Here is a 19,209-nt window from a genome sequence, read left to right as displayed (position 1 = left end):
TTGGGATTTGTAGTTTATTATGAAAATGAGTCTTTTTAAAAAAACAACTACATAGCATACTATACAAGGATCTGCATTCACTGGAACAGCATATATATTTTCATAGAACAATGTCTTCTCCAAGCAGCTGCGTATTGCTTGTTTAATTGACATAAATTAATACTCCATAATTGTCAAAGCTCAACTCAGTATGAATGAGCTAAGATATTCACTGAAGTAGGCTATTTAAAATCACAAGTAAGTGGTACTTTTTATCATTCCTTAATACATTGAAACTGTCACAATTAGTCACAATATCTTGCATTAGAATATTGTCATGATCAGATTATAAAGGGACAATAAATGGTAATGATAAATTATTACCCAGCCCTCAGGAGCTGTGCCCTGTTGAATTATACCACTTTCAGACTCAAATCCCATGTTTGCATTGTATTTACAGACTCACAGGTGCAACTACAGTTCCATGCCAAGTGAATTTCCCTGCTTAGGAATCAATTAAGTCTTCTTATCTTATCTTATGCAAACAATGGAAGCCCATTTCTGCCAGAAAGATAAAAAACAGAATTAATGTTAGGAGGTCTCCAAACTAATGTTAGAGAAAGTTGTGAGTTAGAGATATGACACTGTCAAACATGCATTTTAGGTAAATGAGATGTATACACTTTGAAAAAAAGACAATGAGATTCTATATAAGCAAGTTCTTGAAACAACTTTTGTGATCAGTTCTATATTTGTCAAGTTAACTCAATTTTATTTATATATAGTCCAATATCATAAATCATAATGTGCCTCTGGGAGCTTTACAATCTGTGAAGCACTGGATTTGAATTTGACCCTAAAAGGTTGACATGTTGAATAATTTCATGGTTTAAATTAGAAAGTCAAAATTTTGACTGATGTGGTAAATCCTAATTTAACTTTGACTTAACTTTAGCATTTTTTTCATAAAATAATTCCTACCATCTCATATGTTTGTGGGGTGTTTTCCCCTTTTTCTGACAGAAATGAACTTCCATACACTCACGTACCTTAACTAGTAATTCATATTTTTTTTGTAATTGATACACAATAAGGATGTGCAAATATTGTAAAACATTGTCATTTCTGTCACCCTCTTGCTGTTTATCGAATTCCAATTGGAGACATTGTCACTCCTGGCTAACCATCCACCCCCACCCCCGAATCCCTGTCCCCTGGAAATGCCACTGAGCGGTTTATGCACACATACACACAACATCTCTGTTTCTCTCACACACACACACAGTTCATAAACGGTCCAATATATATCTTATGGTCCAAGATATATATTTACTTTTTTTTTTTCTACAAAGACACTGTCTTTTTAGTGATCATCATCCCCCTTTACTAATGAGCCAGTAATACACTTAAGGTAACCATCCTCTACTTCTATATCCTCATCTCTGGCTGCAGCAGCACCCATGGGAGCAGGCAGGTAGACATTTTCCAGTCTTCCCCCAGAGTCTGTCTGTGGATCCTGAGAGGCAGCCGCAGCAGCAACTTCCAGGACCTGGTTGATGTAGCTGGCCTCCTGGCTGGCCTCCAGCGCCGGAAGCTCCGACAGAAGACCTTTCAGTGTCTCGCCCAGTTCCCTGAAGCCAGGCCTGTGGCTCGGCTCCTTATCCCAGCAGCTCCGCATGACTTCATAACTGTGTTTGGGGCGAGATGGAGACGGCAGAGTGAGGCCCACATAAATATACTGTCGATATATAAAAATATTCTCTATACCAATGGAATAAAATAAAGCTATGCTTAGGTCACACTTACACTGAAGACATATCATTACAGGGATCACATGTCTTTGAGTTGTGAGCAGTTCTACAAAAGTGATATTTTTTCTCAGTAATTCTGACATAATTACAACCCATAATAAACCAGATCAATAAACACATAATAAACATATTAATACATTTAATATTTGGTCAAAATTTAACTTGATAGACAAATCTAAAAATGAGAGGGAGAAGTAAAACAGTCATCTTGCATTCACTCATTATTCCCCATTAAATAGTGTCTATAGATTTAAATGGTATCAGGATTGGAAAAATTGTTGCTGTGCATTATGGGTGACAATTGATGATGATGTTTTTGTAAACTGGTAAGATACAGATCATATTGTGTTAAATGATCTTAACTGGGACTACTTTCTGTCAAAGAAATAGTCCCTATAAAAACTGTTTCTAGTGCGTACTGTGAATTACCAGGATCACTATTTTGCGAAATAGGTGTTGCTGTTGATTTTCCTATTTTAATTTTAATTTTAATGAATAAATCACTAAATAATTCTTACCACAAACACAATTCCATCCACCTCTGTGTATTCTGTGGAGGCAGAAATCTCACACAGATATCTTAAAACCTGAACAAATAAAACAAAAACCATCTGCGTTTACAGATATCACACCAAAAGTGGTTGTTGTTTCGGAATTTGAGTTAACTTTAATTTCCACACATCAAACTATAAAGCAAGAGATCTGCGTGTTGTTGACATATCTCATGAACTGTTCATCTGATCTACTTCACACATGGCAGGTTTGGTGTTGAGGACCCAAGGTAGTGCAGTGTGTGACATGTTCATTATGAATACATTTGGAATAAACAGTGAACACCGCTCTGTGCAGCAGCGGGGGCAGGTCTTAAGCACTCTGGATTCATGGCTCTGCAGACTGAAGCTGGACTCACACATGAACCCTCTCACGTGATCTCATGGGGAAGCAGATGTAAACAAAGCGGAGGTTACTGTGGTGCAGCAACTTGCTGTAGTAAACCATTGCAGTGAGAAAAAAACAAAAGCAGAAGATTGAACGAGTCAGGATGAGTGGGGAGACACAGTCAACACTGGTTTTATGTTCTTCAACGAGAACTGGAGGCGAGATTTTGTGTTTCTGTCATTTACAGGGACCCAACATTTCCCCCCAGCTGCTCGGGGATGCCCTTCTCATTGTTTGTTGTGGTCCGGCTCGGAGAGTACAGAGGTAATCATTCAGATTTTAACTTGTAAATATCAGACTTGTTTGCTATTGTCGGGGTGGGAGGAATGAGTCTGTGGCCATCTGTGGCGTATAGCATATTCTGAACAAGCACTGCACTAGTTATTCTTTAAAGCCCCTTCGCCAGCCAAGCGTCCCGTAAACTTGGATTTACTGTATGTTTTCTTTGGATTAATTAATGATTTCTAGTACCAATATAACATATATATAAAATCAATTAGGCTTTAATATTAGAAGTAAGCATGTATATTTGTATAATATTTAAATCGAATAATAAAACAATACAAAGATAGAGTTTAGCCGTCTTTACAATACTCTCCCCAACTTTCTTGTTCTGCCCACTGGTACCCCTAGTTTTCTGTTAATGTCTCAAAATCTCTTGTGTCAAAATATAAAATGAAAATGATAAACTCAGGAACTCACAGTTTGTGGTCACAGTCCTCAGGTGGTTTGAGCCTGTGTCCAGACAGCAGCATTTCCAGCAGCTCGTGGTTGTGAATTCCAGGATAGGGAGTTCTTCCCCTGGACACAATCTCCCACATAGTCACGCCAAATGCCCACTGAGAGGACGGGACCAGACATTCATAAAGGTCCACATTTATTAAATCTGATTTTAATCTCTACTTCTATAATCTCAACTGTTTATCAATTGATTGAGGCCAAAAACCTCTCCATGACAAAGTGATGTTCCTCAGAAGTCTGAACTCACCACGTCACTTTTGGTGGTGTAGACGGACTCAGAGAGGCTCTCCATGGCCATCCACTTGATTGGCACACGGACAGCTACTTTCTGACGATAATAATTGCTGCTATGGATCTTCTTGGACAGGCCGAAGTCAGCCACACAGACCCTTAGGTCATCACCCAGCCTGTGGATTACAAACATGTTTTTAAAAAGTTCATTTGTGTAATCAGCATAGGCTTACAGAGGTGCAGGCACTACTCTCTGGAGTCAGATCAAATAACAACAACAAGAGTTCTGACACACTGTTTTTTTATATTTTCTCCCAACACACACACACTGTCCCCTCTGAGGCTCTCAGTCCACTTTATTGAAATTTTAAGCGGCTTCCTTCACAGATACAAGCCATGGTTGAATACCAATAGCTGAGGACAGAGACACAGTCTTATATGAACAAGGAGTCGTTGATTTCGAGCTCCCCTCTCAGTGTCTCCCTCTGATGGACTCACATGCAGTTGCGTGCAGCCAGGTCTCGATGCAGGAACCCCTGCGAGCTCAGATAGTCCATCCCAGCTGCAATGTCAATCATGAAGCGCAGGAGACTCTGATGGGGCACAAACTGAAGGAGGATAGAAACAGGTGTATTCTCTGTTTTATTTTGAATTTTTAATGTAATTATTTTTTTATTTTAATGTATTTAACATAATATTGTGCAGACGTAAGCATGTTTGTGTTGCGGCTGTGATGATAAAGCAAATGATGGAAGTAAGCTGTAGAATGAAAAATTCAAAAGGCATAAACTGTAAACTCTATTCAGACAGCAGTTTTCATTTTGACAGCCTTAGTACAAGTCTCTCTAAGGTCATCCACAGGCTACAGGCTACACCCGTCAATACCAGTGGAAAGAGATGTGTGACAAACCTACTTTCTCTTTCATTGTGATGAGAACAATGCAGTGTAGCTGAACCTAGGTCAACTTTTGCCACAGCTCAGTGGGTCATTATGAGGGGAAGAGGCCCATCCTGTATTTTGTCCTTGCATTATGCCCACCCCTTTGGGTGGAATACAATAAGGATACCCTATTACTTTTTAATCATATAAATGAGCCAGAGTCTTCTGACTATTTAGGCAAACAATCATAGTTTGTTGTAGTCAGTCTACAGCCTAGGGTAAACTTAAAGGTAAAGGTAAATTTGGTGTCATTTTTAAATCACAAGGGTTTAAAAAACAAAACAATGTTTGAGTCCTTTGAGTTCTGCTACATCCATTTTGGAAAATGGAGTGTTGCTGATGAATTGATGAGTCTCGTAGCCTGAGGAATAAAGCTGCTCCGTAGTCTGATGGTATGGCAGTGGACACTTCTGTGTGCCGTGTCAGTTTGTGGGAAAAACACAGGGGTTGGTGAGTGTCCTTTCAGTCTGCCTCCAGAGGGTTTATTGGCTGCTCAGGTAATGTATTTCTGTTATAGATGACCTTTTCTGTAATTTACACACTTCATTTTGTTTTGATATTCTGTCCAATGTGTCCAATGTTACTGAAAACTAATTACATTGTGGCAAAACAGAACCGCTGTCTCCATTTTGCTAGATGTTTGTGTGTCACATTGTGTACCGGGAAGGTTTTGTTTTTCTTGTTTTCTTTCCCTGTTGTGTGTTTCCCTACCTGTCCCCCCCATAGTATATGCTATACTACAAGGTAGGTTGGCTCAACCAGTGTGATGAGTTAACATTAAAATACCCTCTCTGCTCCCAGCAGTTAAACCAAACTAAAACCATTCTAAAAGCAGGTGTATTATGTAGGGCCATATGTTTTTTTTCACAGTAAAATATGTAGCTACATCTTCACAGAGACTCTTCTCTTTTCTGATTCACTTCGACTTCCAGACATAATCGGCACACATATTGACTGTTTGTCACCCAGTTTACCATTTTCATCCTCTCTGCAGGCGACCTGAAGCCACAGATCTCTTCTTTTCCTGCCCTTCCTTCTCAGAAAAGGGTCACCTGTAGTGCTTTTTATTGCCTAATGTGTAAAATGCAACACGGGAGCTTTTAGACATGGTGCTACTTGTTATTTCAATTTGGTGCCGGCTCTTTCACAGTGCTTGTTTACATTCAAGTGGTCGTTCTAGATAAAGTATGCCTGCTCTGATCTATACATGCAAGCACACACTCCTGATGACTCACTGCGTAATGTAGACAGCAATATTGTACTGTTTACCTTGCAATTGTTAAGATAGTGAATTAAAAGGTTATCAGTATGATACATTTAGAAATGTGTATGATCCATAAAACTCATGCATAACTCAAACTGGATTTCCTGGATTTTATTTATTTTGGAAATCTCAGAAATTTATCATTAGTCTTGCTCAAATCATTCTTTGCAATCTGCCTATGATTCTGATTATGAAATATCTTGTGTAAAAATTCAATATTTTGAGGGCTACAGAGAAGATGGAAAAGGCACATTTTGGTATCAGTCAGTGGGATTCACTGAAACATTTGGATTCTTCCTCTAAGGACCTTTAATGCTGATACAAAATTCCATAACATCTGTACAGATATGTTGTTTACAAGCTGTCTGATTGTCTGACCACTCGTGTTTCGAGCCCTGTTGGACTTAAGTACAATGTTATAACTAATAGAAAGGATGGCCAAAGCTATAAAAGAAAAACCTCTTAATGCCATTTATCAAGAGAGAAACTACTCTCAAACCAATCTCCTGTCCTGTGGGAGTCAAACTTTAAAGTGTCCTTGTATGTATCTGTCTATGTAAGCATGTGCTGACATTGCAGTTATGTTCATGCATATGCTGAGTGCATCTTACCATAGGAATGTCGCCATAGCGTGTATCAATGAGGAACCGGCGAAGGTCTCCATGTTTCATGAAGGGCAGGATGACCAGGGGAACAGGCAGAGGAATGTCCTGCTCTCTCTGTAAAGTCACCCCTACAGGACAAACACAGACATGTACTATAGTTTATCACATTCTAGTTGCAGTATTACAGGTGGCAACAGTGTCAGGTCAGAAAATGAATTATCTGCCAAGTGATTTAATGATGGTAAAGATGTGAAATGTTGACAAAACACATTGTTTGTCCATGCCTTTAAAGTGACAAAAGTGTTTTCTGATTTGATTCTCCTGTTAAGGTGATGATGATCAGGATGACATCATTTTTCTGTGTCATTCAAAATCATTGCAAATCACTGTTGGATAATAAATCTGTTTTATGTCACAGTGTTATGGTTAAGGTTTGTTAGCTTTAGACACAAAAACACAGACCATGGATTGTTAAATTTAGAACGTTGTCAAGGTTAGGGGACCTACAAGGACACCTAATCTATTATCTCTTTGCGTACTAAACACCAAAAGATGAGGATGAAAGCTCTGAAAAGTAGTAATTGGGAGCTTTGAGCTTTGGTCATCTCCTGCAGAATCAGCCCTTTGTTACCCAAAAAGCCAGTCTATCAAGCAGGTCTTTTGATATTCACATTTAAAAGAATTGAAAACCCACTGCACTGCCTGCAACTTGATAAGCTAGCCTAAGTAATGTCCAATTTAAAATGTACAGCTACTTTTAAAGATCGTGGCCAACAAACACATGAGGTCAAAATACTGAAGGCTAGTAGAATGAACTTGACAACCCACTCCAGAACTCAATGAGTGGCCACCGTGCAACGTATTGTGGAATGTTGCAGACAGCAAAGGACACACTGGTGGTGTCCTAAACATGTCTTAAGGATCAAGTCATCACAGTCATGCAGGAGAGTTAGGCATACAAGTATTGAATAAGGTGTGAGGTATATCTTACCAAGCAGTCTGACCACATTTTCGTGATCGAAGTTCTGCATGATCTCTGCCTCTCTCAAAAACTCATGTAAGTCTTCCTGGCTGTGGATTCCAACTGGATGTATGGGACAAAGAAGAGTGACACAAATAAGAAACAGCAAAGCAGAGCTCTGACAAAGGGTCTGAGTTTAAGTACACACACCTCTCAGGGTCTTCACAGCCACCTTGATGTCCATGCCTTTGTCTGTGGTGAAGACCCCTTCATACACTGAGCCAAACTCTCCTGCAGAACAAAAAAGAAGTGAAATAATTTTAGATACTGGATATCTGATTTTTTTAAATCAAACTTGGGTTAACTGTTTTAAACAATTTGTTTGATGTATGTAATGGTGCCGTTCAATGCACTAAAGTCTGGCTGCTAATTTTACGATGGAGGTGTAGGCTATCATTCAGAATCCTCAATACATCTCACAAGCTCAGTTCTTAGCTGTGCTAGAGGCATGCTGGGGACTGCAATGTCTGTCAGTCAGGGCCACTGGCAAAAAGCAAGCACCTACTGTATAGTATTGTTTAGTTATGAATCAAAATGCTACTAGGATCCAAAGTTCCCTTATTTACTGTAACTGATTTCCTGTGTCACTCTGCTTGCTGTGCTAACATGATAGAAATGATTAACACTAATTAGGGATCTCCATATTTAAGGACCATTATACCTAACAAAATTAAATTAGTTTAAACAGCGATTAATATTGTATGTACATGTATATATTTTAATACTGAAAATATTTGATCTAAAAACATCTGCTGGGCCAAACTGAACCTTTGGGCAGGCCGATTGTGGCCCGCCGGCCACACCTTGGGCAGACCTGCTCTGACACTTAGTCCTGTTGCTCCAAGATTTAATTCTGGAAAACATCTATTGAAAAACATTTGAGCCGGACTGGACAAGCATCTGACCAATCAGTGAACTATACAGATACTTTAGATGCAGACATGACTCACTACCTCTTAAAAAGCGTTGGCCCTAACTAACTGACCTGCTATAGATACAGGATCAAAATGATTCTGCATCTTTATGGCATAATTCTCATCTCTGATTGATTCAAAAGTTAAGTAAGAGTCCAGGGTTGTATGAAAAAAATGTTCACTCTTTCATCATTCATTTCTAACTCTAATGTGAGTTTACGACAGAAAACTCAACAGGCTCTTTTCAGCCAAAGAATTGACACTAGGTCATTCTGGTGGCCATGCATATTGGCAGTTTGTTTGTGATTAATACGCCTCATTCAACGCTTTTTACACATTGTGTGAGAGTGTAGTCCACTACCTGCAGTGTTATAATTCTCATTAAGAGAACAACATAAAAAGTCAAACACACTTAACATTGGATTTAACTGTACTGTACAGTGAACAGTGAAATACTTCAGACTCAGAGCTCAGGAGTGAATTGACAGTGTTTCCATAGAGACCATTGTGACTTACCATCTGTTTATTAGAAACAAATATGAAGTCCAGCAAGACACGCAGAATGTTGATATTGGATAAGTATGCAAAATAACAGATTGTTTGTTTGTTGTAATCTGTCTACAATTGCATTCTACTATATGTTTGCATAGCAACTGCAGTATGGTAAGGATCATGGTTATGACAAATAAACTATGGTTAAGTTGGGGTTCAGATTAAGCAACAAGTACACATCCACCACACCAACCTTGACACCCTTCCTTCTGTTTTGCAACGTAGGGGCACACTACATTTTGCACTGGCATTCAATGTTATTAAGGAACTGCAGAATCCTACAATATAATTGTAATCCTTGGTGACACTGTGCCGCTTTATCCTATCAGGTGTGCTGTAGGAAGAGATGAATTTAATATGCCAGCAGAAGAGACATCTACAGTATTAGCCACAATATTGAGAGATTATTGTTGATGGGGACTCATGGACTGACCTTTGCCAAGCTCCTTGCCCAGGGTGAGCTTGTGTCTCTCCACCAGGACCTCCTTAAGACTGTCCAGCAGCCTGCCACTGAGCCCCTCCAACAACTGGGCCACACCCTCCACCACTGAAACAAGGAGGAAATCATTTGTGACTGTTAAAATCAGTTTCTCGTTGGCCTGACAGTTAAAATGTAGGAGTGTGAATATGAAGATGAATTTGTGATGGAAATGATTTATATCAACTTCAACACACAACCATGCATTTTAATGTCAAGTGTGCTGGGACCTTGTTGGTTTTACAGTAACTACATCCTAACCTCAGCCAGTTTCACATTTTCTCATGGTGCTTTCAGTGTAAATGGCAAATGGTAGCACTGGTGACCTTTTCTGAGTGGTTGCCCTTACTCTGACATCGACATATTTCCCAGTGTGTCCTGAATGTGATATTCCTTAGTAGGACCACAGAAGAAGAGAACAATGCTTGTTTGGTTTGCTGTTCTCGAGGAGGAGAAATGACGAAATACAAAGATGTCAAAGTATTACTACTACTGTTCAGGACTGTGACACTTACTGTTGGCCTGCTGTGGTGCAGCCTCAGCCTCCTCTGGACGTCGATAGGAAATTACAGTGTCCATCGGCAGAAGCTCAACATCCTGGTCAGACCTGTAGAGAAATTATTACTTAATATCCTTATCAGTAAATTTGGCCTCACAATTTAGTCAAAATCACTTCATGTATAACCTGTGCAGGAGGGTCCCCATATGGAAAATGATGTAATTATTTTCTTATCAAGTTTTCTGTGATTGGAAAAAAGTGTTTTGTCATACAATCCTATTTTTTTCTCTGATGTCCCCACAACAGCTAGAGGCTGAACATTTTAATTCGGTAGTGAAATGATGTTGATATTCAAGATTATCTCAATAATTAACTAGAATAACAACTGGATCTTCAGGCAATATTAAGACATGCTTATATTAGGCAGCAGCTTGTATTGCTCTCTTTTTTATTCCTACTCTTGGTTGGAGGGCACCAAAAACAAACATTTCAAAACCCCTCACTGTGTCACTTCTTTTGTTGTCTTTTTGTCATTTTCGACAAAGCACTGTTTTCTCCTCCTTCCTGCGTAGCTTCACCAGCACATCGCACAGCTCCCATCTGTGTACACTGACAGTTATAGAAAAAGTTTAAATACCACCAGACTTCTGGTCTCATCCTCAACACTCCACCATAAAAAATATGTTTCTTGTGTAGAACAAGGGGACAACTTGCATTTCATTGTACACCCCTGTGTCATAGAAGGACAATTAAAAGAACCATGAATCCTAAACATTAAACCATGAAGTGTGGGCTGTCTCACCTTGAAGTCTCCACCAGTTTATTAACCTTATTAAACCTTATCAAAATCCAGAGCACTGCTAGGTGCAAATAGTTCATCCTGCACTATGAGTTGGAAAGCTTTCGTTTTGGAATATTGAACATTTCCATACATTTCTTTTACAATTGGAAAAACAGCAGTTGAAGGTCCCTTTACCTGAGTTTAGCATAGTTGCAGCGCAGGACACCCACAGCAATCCAGATTACAGCCACAAGCAGCAAGATGCCGAATAAAACACCAACTGTGAGCCACTGGGAGAAGCGACTCTGCACCACAGGAGCTGGTGTTATTTCCTGCTCTGAGATGTTGAAGGTCTGGGTCGCAGTGGTCACCACAGGAGGAACCTTCCCTGGAAGACAACGCACGTTTATCTAAATAACAGTACTTTTGACATTCTGAAGATGTTAAAGATGCACTTTCTTATTTTGTTAAAGTACCCAGTGGCACTTCACTTTTCAATATTTATATGAGCCCAAGTTCGAGCTGTAAGGAGAACACAAGAAGACACAGATAGTCTGTGTTTACAACTTGTTCTATTGCCCCAAAGTGACAAGAAATTCAACCAATGTAGCGTTAAACTGCCCACCAGTTCACTGGTGATACTCAATTCAACTATGAGCTGTCCTGAATGTACCCTGTAAACAAGTCTCCAGCTACTTCAGTTGTTTAGGAGAATGCTGCAACGCTCTTTAACTGTGAAGCTCCAGAAATGTTTTGTGGACTACGAAACTTCATCTGACTTTCCATCAGCATGTGTGGAGGAGATGATGACTGAATTCACAATTTTGGGTGAACTGTTCCTTTAAGTGAGGCTGTGGCAGCAAAACCTTTGAGTGTAATAAATCAACTAAGGTGTGTTTTATTGCCTATGACTTTTTGCAAATGGAAGAATGTGTTTTATCTTCTTTCAAAAATGACATAGTCCTACTTTAAATGAGGAACTCATTCACAGTGAAACTTAAAGTTGGCAACTGAAACCAGAATTGAACCCTTGTTCCCCCAGCTGTCTCTTTCCTGTCTCAGAGATGTGTTTGTCCCACTCCTCCTATCTAATGTTTTGAAATCTAGTCGACCTTACATACATCTATGGATGGTAACAGTAGCAGTGGATGAAGATGGTGCCCCCTGCAGGGTGGATATATCATTCCAGGCTTTCACTGACAGTCTGTAGTCGTGCTGTGGATTCAGTCCTGTGATGCTGACCGATGTGCCGCTCAGTTCGACTGAGTCTGGCAGGACAACCACATCATCCCCACATGCCCTCCACCGACTCCCAGCCTCTGCTTTCTTCTCACAGTTGACACGATACATCACTTCCTGTCTGCCTCCCCAGTCATGAGGAGGATCCCACGTCACTATCAGCACAGAGTCATTATGATGATGGGCTGTAAGATTCACAGGGGCAGAGGGTGGTTCTGTTGGGGACAAGACAGAGCAGCAAAGACACACTTAGACTGAGAGACAACCAGTGTCATCTGTCCTCTTTTTAATATCATGTCCATGTGGCAGAAATGGACAATAAAGACGGAGCCAGATCCTGATTTACATCAAAGACAAATGTATATTTAAGGCCCTTCTATTAAAGCATCTTTCAAATTTACAGAAGAGGATTGGGGCCACTGTTAAACATTTCTTTGAGTTCTGACATTTCTCAGAATTCAAACTTTAAAGTGGCAGGGTCCGCCACATATAAACAAAGTAAAACAGTATAAATTGTGTTGTCCTTTAAGGTCAGTTTGTTTATTCAGTTTATTCAGTCATGAAAACAAAGAGTTTGTTTTTTTTAGTTTGTTTAGGCAGAAAAAAAATCAGCTTTCTCTTCTCATTAACATTTCTTCAACAAACTACACAAAACAAGACAAGTGAGACAAGTGAGAATGTGATGTCCATTTGTGTCTGCCACAGTAACGACCAGTGGGGGGCATCAAACTTTAAAATAGTCAAATTAAGGTGTAAACTAAGGAAATCACAAATCCCATATGTTAGTCTGATAATAGGATGACAGCTGTCTGTTTCCAAAACCCCCCTCAGTGTTTCTTACTGGTGCAGCCGAGGTCGTCAGGGTCAGTGGGTCGACGGCTGAAACCCTGCAGACAGTCGCACCTCTCTGATCCCTCCTCACGTGTCCTGCTGTTTGGTGGGCACAGCCGGCATCCTCCACTCTCATTGGCTGCTTTGTAGTAGCCCATCCTGCATGCTGTTGAAATAGAAATAGTGATAGTCTGTTCCCCAACACTGATACTGGTGCTGTTTGTAAACGTTTTATTTCTTAATGTAGTTGAAAGTTTCCTTGGTTGTAAGATAAAGCATTTGCTTGGAAGATTGTCCAGTTTCCAACTGGCAGGGTCTGGCAAAGTTGCACACAGCCTCTTTGGGCTTATGGCTTTTGAATAACCCCCAAGTTCAGCCCAATTCCAAGTAAAGGCCTGAGGATAGCAGCATTGTGAGTATGCCTATGTAGTTGTGTCCATAAATGTTTTTGTGTTGTGGGGGGAGCTACTTGGCAACACATGAATTATGTTCAAGTAAAAATAAAATGAAAAAAGATCAAATTGAGGAGGAAGAAGATCAAGAAAAAGAGGATGTGAAAGTCCTGGGTTGCAGTTCATGTAATAAAAGAGACGTCATCTATAAATCCAAAAAGTGCAAGATTGCAAGATTATTTTTACCAGGATGCTGAGAAATGTGACGCCTGTGGCAGTTCATATAGAAACCAAATGATGTTGAAAAGTGTTCATTTGTTGAACAGAAAACTTATTCTTCCTCACTGTTATTTTGGTCATTTTGTTATTGCACCCTGATCTTGAGTCCCCTCCATTATTTAGAACCATGAAGCCAAAAGTGGGGTAAGAAAAAAAAAAGTATAATATGTATATGTATGTACAGTATGTATATGGCATCACAGGAGAAGAAAAGAGTTACATTTACGTGTAACTCCTTGACCAATGATATATATATTGGGGAAAAAAAGGTTTTTGGCAAGATTTTTTACTTGTTTAAAAGTAAAAACAAACACTAAAAAAATTTTGATTTAATATTTCATACATGAAAAGGCTCAAAACGTACTACTTTGGCTCTGATGTAGCATGTAATCTGCAAAGTAACCAGTAACTAAAGTAACCAAATAAATGTAGCTGGTAAAAAGAACAGTATTTGCCTCCAAAATGTAGTGGAGTGAAAGCAGAAATGTAAATACTGAAGTGAATTAAAAGGACCATAAAAACTGTACTTATTTACAGTTCTTCAGTAAATGTACTTATTTACTTTCCATCTCTGGCCAGGACACGTGAAGTAGAATGTGTAGATTCATTCATTATGTGTGTATGCGGTATTGCTCAGTGATCAAGACAAAAATATATGAAAAATAATAAATAACAAAAAATCATGTGACCTCCATACCTTGACAGGTGTCATCCACGACTTGATGGCCAGGTTCACAGGTACATCCCCCCAGCAGTGGACCCCATACTCCATCCACCTTACACTCTCTAACAGGTGGAGAAACCTCCACAGCTCCCTTCACACAGGTACCCGTCAGGGGACCGGACCCGGCCCCTGTCCCCTCAAACAAGGTCAGGTTAGCCGCAATGTGAGGGCACCTCCTGTAGTACAGTCTGATGGATGTTACCAGCACACATGTTCCTGAGTAGGAGAAGGCGAGCTGGAAGCCTCTGCGTCTGACAGGGCCCAGGCTCAGAGCCAGGCTGCGCTTCAGGTGACTGGATATTTGTTGTGGAGAGACTGTCTCAGGAAACGGCTCAGAGGTCTGAAGGTCCAGGTCTGACCAGCCTCTTGAAATTGTTGGTTGGGGGTATGGGTTGATGGGTATGTCTGAGTTGAAAATGTAAACTTTTAGCGGACTGAGCTGACCAGATGGCTCCTCTTCTTGAGCAAATGCAATGTCCATCAGTAGATCGTTGGCATGTTTACGCTCCATCCACTGGCTTAAAATAGCTCTATTTTTGGGTCCTCCACAGGCTTGGAGCACAGGCACCGGACGCTCGGTACCCACTCTCAGCCGAACTTCACTCCACTGGGATGATAGGAAAGATGCAAGAGAACATGAGTGGAAGCTGCAGGGTAGGACCACAGGTCCACACAAAGTCCTGATGAAACCTGACAACCTCGATACAAGATAGAGCTCATGAACAGTGGAATATTAAAGGAGCACTCTGTTGTTTAGGTGAAGAAATGTTAATGAGAAGAGAAAGATTTTCATTGGCTGATTTTTTTCAAACTAAATAAACAAACTCTCTTTGTTTTCATGACTGAATAAACAAACTGACCTTACAGGACAACACAATTTATACTGTTTTACTTTGTTTATATGTGGCGGACCCTGCCACCTTTCTAGCTTCAAACAGGGTTCTAGGACCTTATTTTCCTCTGAGAACAGCTTGTTTATTCACTTATGGAGAAAATACGTATTTATGAGTTTGTATTATTGTCTCATTAATATTTTAAATATTACAATTCTCAGTTTGAGTTTCTTCTCTAAAACTACACAGTGCCCCTTTAAACAAAAACATCTAGTGAAACTGCACTTCCACTGGGCATGTTGTCCATGTTATTCAAACTAGAAGAGTGATTTCCATTTAATGTGAGTGGTAAGATGGTTAAAGGTATATACTGTAGGTGTATATGTGTGTTCCCTCTGTAACATTTACCAATGCTAAGTAAATAAATAACATGCCCTGCTACTGAGCCGCTCTGCTCTGCCTCTGATCTGCAGTCGTGTCTCTGCCACAGTAGGTTAAGCATGCTGGTCCTACAGTGATCGTCGGCATCCACAGATGTGTTTTAAACTGGTGTGCAATGTCAAACTGTGTGAATACATGTGACACACTACATTACACTCCACTGTGGTTTCAGTCATTCAGTCACACCACAACATGACATCTGCACTTTCTCCGACAGTTGAGGAGGTTTCAACTTTTTCACCGCACTGCCAGATTTGGTCTGAAACTAGCCTCACCCACAATGCAACTAGGTACTCCAGCTTCCTCTGGAGCTGCAAACGGCTTGATACTACATTTTTCACATACTCAGTAGTACTCCCCAAGACCTGTAAACACACTTTAATCTAAAATCGATGGAGTAACTCTTTAATAATGAGGCCAAACAGTTAGTATGAACATGTAATGTCATTGTTCAGCCATTGATCAAACTGTATTTATACTATACATGACACAGCCTTATAATAAAATCAGAACCACAGAGCAGCTTCTTTCCTCAGTGACATTACTCAACTAATCCTCCACACTCCAACTTTTTTTTTGATGACTTATTATTTATTCATCCAATTATAACTGGACTTTGTGAGTTGGATAAAGAAACTACAGCTCACATTTCCCTGTACAACCCTGTGTTGCGTAATGAAAAAATAATCTTGTATCTTATTAGCAACCCAACTTACTTCTTTGGTTGGGTTAGAAGTCCATCCCAGTGTGGTCTGTTTGTCAGAGTGGAAGATCTCTAAACAGAGAAGAAGACAGAAAGTCAACTGTGTCACTGTGTTGAATCATGCTGTATGACAGATATTTTCCTTTTTAACTGTCAGAACAGAGTCAGAGATACACCAGCAGTTCACTTCAAGCAGCACAGAAAGATCACACACCTATAGATAAGGACTCTAACAACACTTTGCCACTGTTTCCTTCAGTATGAAGATGGTGTCTGAGGTCATTTCCTCTTTCTAAATTCAGAAACAGTTTCAGCAGAGTTCAGCAGATTCAGGTTCAGTTGGTTCCCACAAAATGTAAATCTGCTGAGACTATTTTGGTGAAGGAGAGCTGTATTAAGGTCAAATCTGGATTTACTTTGAAATTAGCTGGGAGTATCGTTAACAGTTAAAAGAGCAAAGAGAGCCGAGTGTGAAACAGGTTGAAAAAAATGCTTCATTTGAGGGACATGAACTTGAGTTTAATGTTTTGACTGTTTCTAGATTTTCCTGCATGATATAGGTTATACTGCTCAAACTGCTCAATGGTACATAAAGCAGGTCAAATTAGTTCCACACTCAACCAGCTAGATTAGATATCAACTACAAGTGATATCTTTTAAGTATTGTTGATTTGAATGGAAAAAGAAATTTGCCTCTGTAAAAAGAAGCTGAGTTTTTTTCTAAGAGTTTTGACCTTTTTTTTTTAATTTCTGAGTTTAAAATACGAATTCAGACTTTTTCTTAGAATTCGTACAATTTTCTGAGTTAAAAGTCAGAATTAAAAAAAAACTAAAAAGAAATTTCTTCCTCAAACACATAGTATATGTACTGTCCTACATGTCTGAGGGGATTTTGATTCCTATTACAAGAATATGATACAGTAACTGTCTAAATGATATAATGTATTCAGAGACAGCAGTAAGCAGATGAAAACATTATATAATATGTATTATACAAAGTACTTTCTATTACTGCCAGTGAATTAAAATGATAGTCCTATCTTTTCCTGAAACACTTCCTGACATCCGTCACAAAGTCTACTGTAATGAGCCTCAGAGTTTTAATAGAATACCACCGCATGTTAAACTTTTATGTATTCATTGGAATAGTTTTCCATCCTCAATGTAAAACACCTGATCACTCACCCTCCTCAGCCTGATATTGTATGTCACAGCCAGCTTCCAGAATCCAGATCCACACCAGGATTAAAGCGTGCCATACACAGAAGAGTGTAGTGTTACACACAGCCATGCTTTCAGCTTGATACCAGTCTGACCATAAACCTCTGCTGCCAGTTCTCTTACCCAGCCTGTCAGTCAATTCCCCAGAGGGTCAGTAAAATGACTGATGCCTGTGTTTACATCTACTCATGATTAGGTTCTGAGGAATGCCGTAATTAAACTGCTGAGAGGAGCCTTCCTCCTCTAGAAAACACGCCTCCGCCCGCTGTGTTCCTGTATTTGTGTTCTGCTGCTGCTCCTTTTACTGCTCCCAACCCAAACCTTAACCCAAAACTACAATAAGACAATATACTACAGAACACAACCAAAATACAGTCACAGTCTAAGAAACAAGAACCTAAACAAAAAAAACTCACTTTAACAAATAGTACTAAGCACAGAGATATTATAGACATGACATCAACAATGTATTGAAGTAACCTTCTCTGTATGTTAAGCTTTATTCTGAATAAATGTCCCTTTTCTGTGTTTATTGAGGGTACGTGTGATGATTATTGTTTTTACTCGCTGCTGGCTGTAAAATAAATTACCCCCGGGGATCATAAAGTTTACTTTGACCATATTTTCTGTCATTCAAAAGTTACGAAAATACTGAGGAGGTGCTTCAGGCTGGGTGACATATGGACTACCTGCAGGCTAGTGTGTGGACTTCTGTAGCTGGCAAGGTAATGGCTAAATGCTTTAAACATGTAACATCCTCTGTCTTGGATTTACAACTGTAACTTTACTTTTTAGGTTACTCTGACAGACACAGTTGGTGAACATATAGAAGTGGAGTATTTTCTTCCCAATCTGCCATTTCTGAACACTAGACCCCCGTGAGCATCATTTTAAAGAATTCAAAGTTTACACAGCTTTAAATCAGGGCTAACATTAAACCAGGTGTAGGGGGATTAAAGGTGCAATATGTCCCCAGTATGGTCCAAAGGTCCACTCCGGCTAGCTGTACCGTTTACCGAGCTAACAAGCCAACAGTAGCTACAGTCCAACAGAAAAACAGTTAGCAGCAGTTAGCTACTCAGACAACTCTGGTGTTATGCTGCCCCTATTTGTAGTATAAGAGTATAAGATCAACAGGTGGCCAATTCTTACATACTAAACTGAAAGATGGATTTAGAATCCAAGTTGGGTCTAAAATGTTCATGTAATGAGAGTCTATGATAAACTGTGATTAAATCCACTGGTACTCTAAGTGTTGAAACAAAGTAAGCCGGAGCAGTCAGCTGTCTTTGTATTTTGTTTTCTTTTCCAGGCCCTAGAATCCTGTGTTGGGCAAGACTTTCTCACTTCCTCTTCCTTTCTTTAGAAATGTTGTCATTTGGAAAGTTTTGCTTTTGAACAATTATTCACACGCGATTACATAAAATAAAAACACGCCTTGTTAAATCATTCAAGTACAAAATGGTCAAATGAAATACTGACTTGTTTGAGGTATGTGAAGGGAAATATAACTTGTCAGGCTTTGTTTGTGTGAGAGAAGTTCTTCCTTTTTGGCCCATGCTGACTTTTTTTGCCATGTGCTGACAGTGTACTTCAAGGAGGGGAAGTTTCTAATGTGGTCTGTAACTGATAATAAATCCACAGCCATCAACTCAGGAAGTTCATCATATCAATTAAACGATTCCCTTCTGCAGACCGCTCCCACTCTGTTTGTGAGAACGAACTCTGTTTTTAACCTGTTCCTGTTGGAGTGTCAGGAGCCTGAAGTCACTTCTATTGATTGTTCCAGCT

At 39.6% G+C, this 19,209-nt stretch overlaps 1 protein-coding gene across 1 annotated transcript; it reads right to left on the bottom strand.

Annotated features, from left to right (window-relative positions):
• Nucleotides 1–35: 35 nt before the first annotated feature.
• LOC311251450 (tyrosine-protein kinase receptor TYRO3) lies at nucleotides 36–17,587 on the bottom strand. The gene is made up of 15 exons (XM_084343853.1): nucleotides 17,383–17,587; nucleotides 16,211–16,269; nucleotides 14,194–14,827; nucleotides 12,836–12,991; nucleotides 11,877–12,209; nucleotides 10,951–11,143; nucleotides 9,991–10,082; nucleotides 9,431–9,544; nucleotides 7,682–7,762; nucleotides 7,502–7,594; nucleotides 6,517–6,638; nucleotides 4,200–4,309; nucleotides 3,718–3,877; nucleotides 3,432–3,568; nucleotides 36–1,667 (listed from the first exon to the last, which is right to left on the bottom strand). Exons 1-15 carry the CDS (start codon nucleotides 17,486–17,488, stop codon nucleotides 1,343–1,345), a joined length of 2,715 nt encoding a protein of 904 aa, XP_084199979.1. The 5' UTR covers nucleotides 17,489–17,587; the 3' UTR covers nucleotides 36–1,342.
• Nucleotides 17,588–19,209: the final 1,622 nt, after the last annotated feature.

Source organism: Pagrus pagrus, assembly GCF_965226575.1.
Source record: "Pagrus pagrus genome assembly, chromosome: 22".
NCBI lineage: Eukaryota > Metazoa > Chordata > Actinopteri > Spariformes > Sparidae > Pagrus > Pagrus pagrus.
Note: the sequence above shows the minus strand (reverse complement) of the source record. Positions and strands in the feature narration are given on the sequence as shown.